The 2,500-nt window shown below is 43.4% G+C and overlaps 1 protein-coding gene across 1 annotated transcript in view; it reads left to right on the top strand.

Annotated features, from left to right (window-relative positions):
- The first annotated feature begins 909 nt into the window (after positions 1–909).
- Positions 910–2,500, top strand: part of LOC137643078 (uncharacterized) — a 1,758-nt gene continuing 167 nt past the window's right edge. Inside the window, exons 1-2 of the mRNA XM_068375923.1 lie at positions 910–1,260; positions 2,404–2,500. The exon at positions 2,404–2,500 is cut by the window's right edge and continues 167 nt beyond it. Of these exons, the coding sequence (XP_068232024.1) occupies positions 910–1,260; positions 2,404–2,500 (448 nt within the window). The remainder of the gene's footprint in view (positions 1,261–2,403) is intronic.

The raw sequence follows: 2,500 nt of genomic DNA, 5'->3' as shown, positions 1-2,500 counted from the left end.
GCTGACCCGCCAACCATCTCTTTATGCTCCTGCCAGCTGCCACACTATGTTGACTGCCCAGCAGCCAAAGGCATTGAGCTGCTGACAAGCCCTCTACTTTCCGACCAGCTACCATGCTATTTTAACCGACCAGCGGTCGCAAGCTACCACTCAATACCCCAACCAATATCTTCGCTGCTCTAACCCTCAGTCAGTCAGGCCGTTACGGGGGCCAGTCAGCCTTCTGCTCCACCCATCCTCTGCACAGCTTTGCAAGCTTAGATCCTTTTGCAGGAAGGAGACTCCTCCGAGAAAGAGGTCTAGAATCCTTTACGCCACCCACTACCTTTGGGTAGATGTCCTGATTCAATTAGAGATTTCAAAAATTTTATTTTTTTTTTCAATACAAAAGAAGGAAAGGAACAAACACTCGATAAATTCATGAAAATATTTTGATAATTATTCATCATAAATTTGTATCTAAATAATCACTTGGAGAAATCAATTTTATTGAACAATTTATGTTATGTGCTCATAAAAATTTGATATTTTTTGTTAAATCCTAACTTGACATAAGCATCTTAAGCATGTTACTCTTGAACAACATCTATAGATTCCAAATTTTTATGACTAACTAATCTTTATACCCACCATTTTTAAATAGCTACCAACCTACAGTCTGCTACGAAAGCAACAGTTAATCTTTCGCTTCTTGTCTAAAAAAAAGATTTCATTCCTATACCTGTATTGTTAATTTTTAAACAAGCGATGCATATTGACCGCCCAATGCCCATGTCTCCTGAGCATCCAACAAAATCCTTCTACTCTTCCTAGTCGGTCCATTGCTCTGGCATGCAAACAACCATGCTGCCTTGAACGCCAACTATTTCTCTATTCTCTAACCAGCTTCCAAGTTAAGTTAACCCGCCGATGATCACACCAACGGAGCGGCCACTCAATCCTCAGTCATCTCTCAGCGCTGACCCAACAATGGTCTTGCCACCAGAGGCACCAACTAGATCTTTACTCTCTAACGATCAACCAAGGAGCGTTGACAGCCCTACAGCTATGCGGCCTGATCGGCCATCAAATGCGCTCACCTCAGCTCAGTCAACTCAAAGCACTTCCCCGATAGCAGTCTTGCCACCACGCCCGCCGACTAGCTCTCTACTCTTTAACAAGCTACCAACCAGCATTCACTGCCAGACAGCCACACCAACTGGACTGCCACCTGTCCCGCTGAATTCAGCTCAGTCAGTTCACATCTCTTACTGGCCAACAGTCATGTCACAAGGCCACTGACTAGCTCTCAACTTTATAATCAGCTGCCAAACTGAGTTGATTACCCGAAGGCCATGCCATCTAAGCAGCCAAGTAATCCGCTGAACTTAGCTTAAACGCTGAACAACTAACAATTGTACCACCATGACGACACTGCCTGAGCGGCCACCGCCTGATGGTGACACTGATTGAGCGGCTACCTTATCCACTAAACTCAGCTCAGGAAACTCACTGCACTGATCCACAAACAGTAGTGCGGCCTCAGCTGCCAACCACCTCTCTACGCTCCGGCCAGCTGCCACGTTATGTTGACCGCCCAGCAGTCAAAGCTACTGAGCTACTGATAAGCCCTCTACTTTCCGGCCAACTACCATGGTATTTTAACCAACCGGTGGCCGCAAGCTATCCCTCAACACCCCAATCAATTGCTTCATGGCACTAACCCTCAGTCAGTCAGGCCGTTAGGGAGCCAGTCAGCCTTCTGCTTCACCCATTCTCTGCACAGCTTTGAAGTCTTAGATCCTTTTGCAGGAAGGAGATGCCTCCGAGAAAGAGGTCTAGTATCTTCTACACCTCCCCTACCTTGGGCTAAATGTCCTGTATCAATTAGAGATTTCAAACATTTTACCATTTTTTTCTAGACAAAAGAAGGAAAGGAACAAATACTCGATAAATTTAGAAAAGCATTTTGATAATTATTCATCAAAAATTTTTATCTAATTAATCACTTGGAAAAATTAATTATATTAAACCATTTATGTTATGTGCTCATATAAATTTCATATTATTTGTTAAAACCTAACTTGACATAAGCAATTTAAGCAGGTTACTCTTAAACAACATTTATAGATTCACAATTTTTATGACTAACTAAACTTTATACCCATCATTTTTAAACAACAACCACCCTACAGTCTGCTACGACAGCAACAGTTAATCTTTCGCTTCTTGTTGAAAAAAGCAAATATTTCGTTCCCACACCTGTGACGTTGATTTTTAAACAAGCGGGGTGGGTTGACCTCCAATGACCATTCCTCCTAAGTATCAACCAAAATCTTTCAACTCTTCCTAGTCGGTTCATTGCTCTGTCCTGGCAACAATCATGCACCACGACCGCCAACTATTTCTCTATTCTCTACCTAGCTTCCAAGTCAAGTTAACCCGCCGATGACCACACCACCGGAGTGGCCACTCAATCCTCAGTCATTTCTCAGCGCTGACCCAACAATGGTCTTGCCAC

Source organism: Palaemon carinicauda, chromosome 6 (genome assembly GCF_036898095.1).
Source record: "Palaemon carinicauda isolate YSFRI2023 chromosome 6, ASM3689809v2, whole genome shotgun sequence".
NCBI lineage: Eukaryota > Metazoa > Arthropoda > Malacostraca > Decapoda > Palaemonidae > Palaemon > Palaemon carinicauda.
The sequence above is the reverse complement of the archived record's forward strand: the minus strand, read 5'-3'. Positions and strand labels throughout refer to the sequence as shown.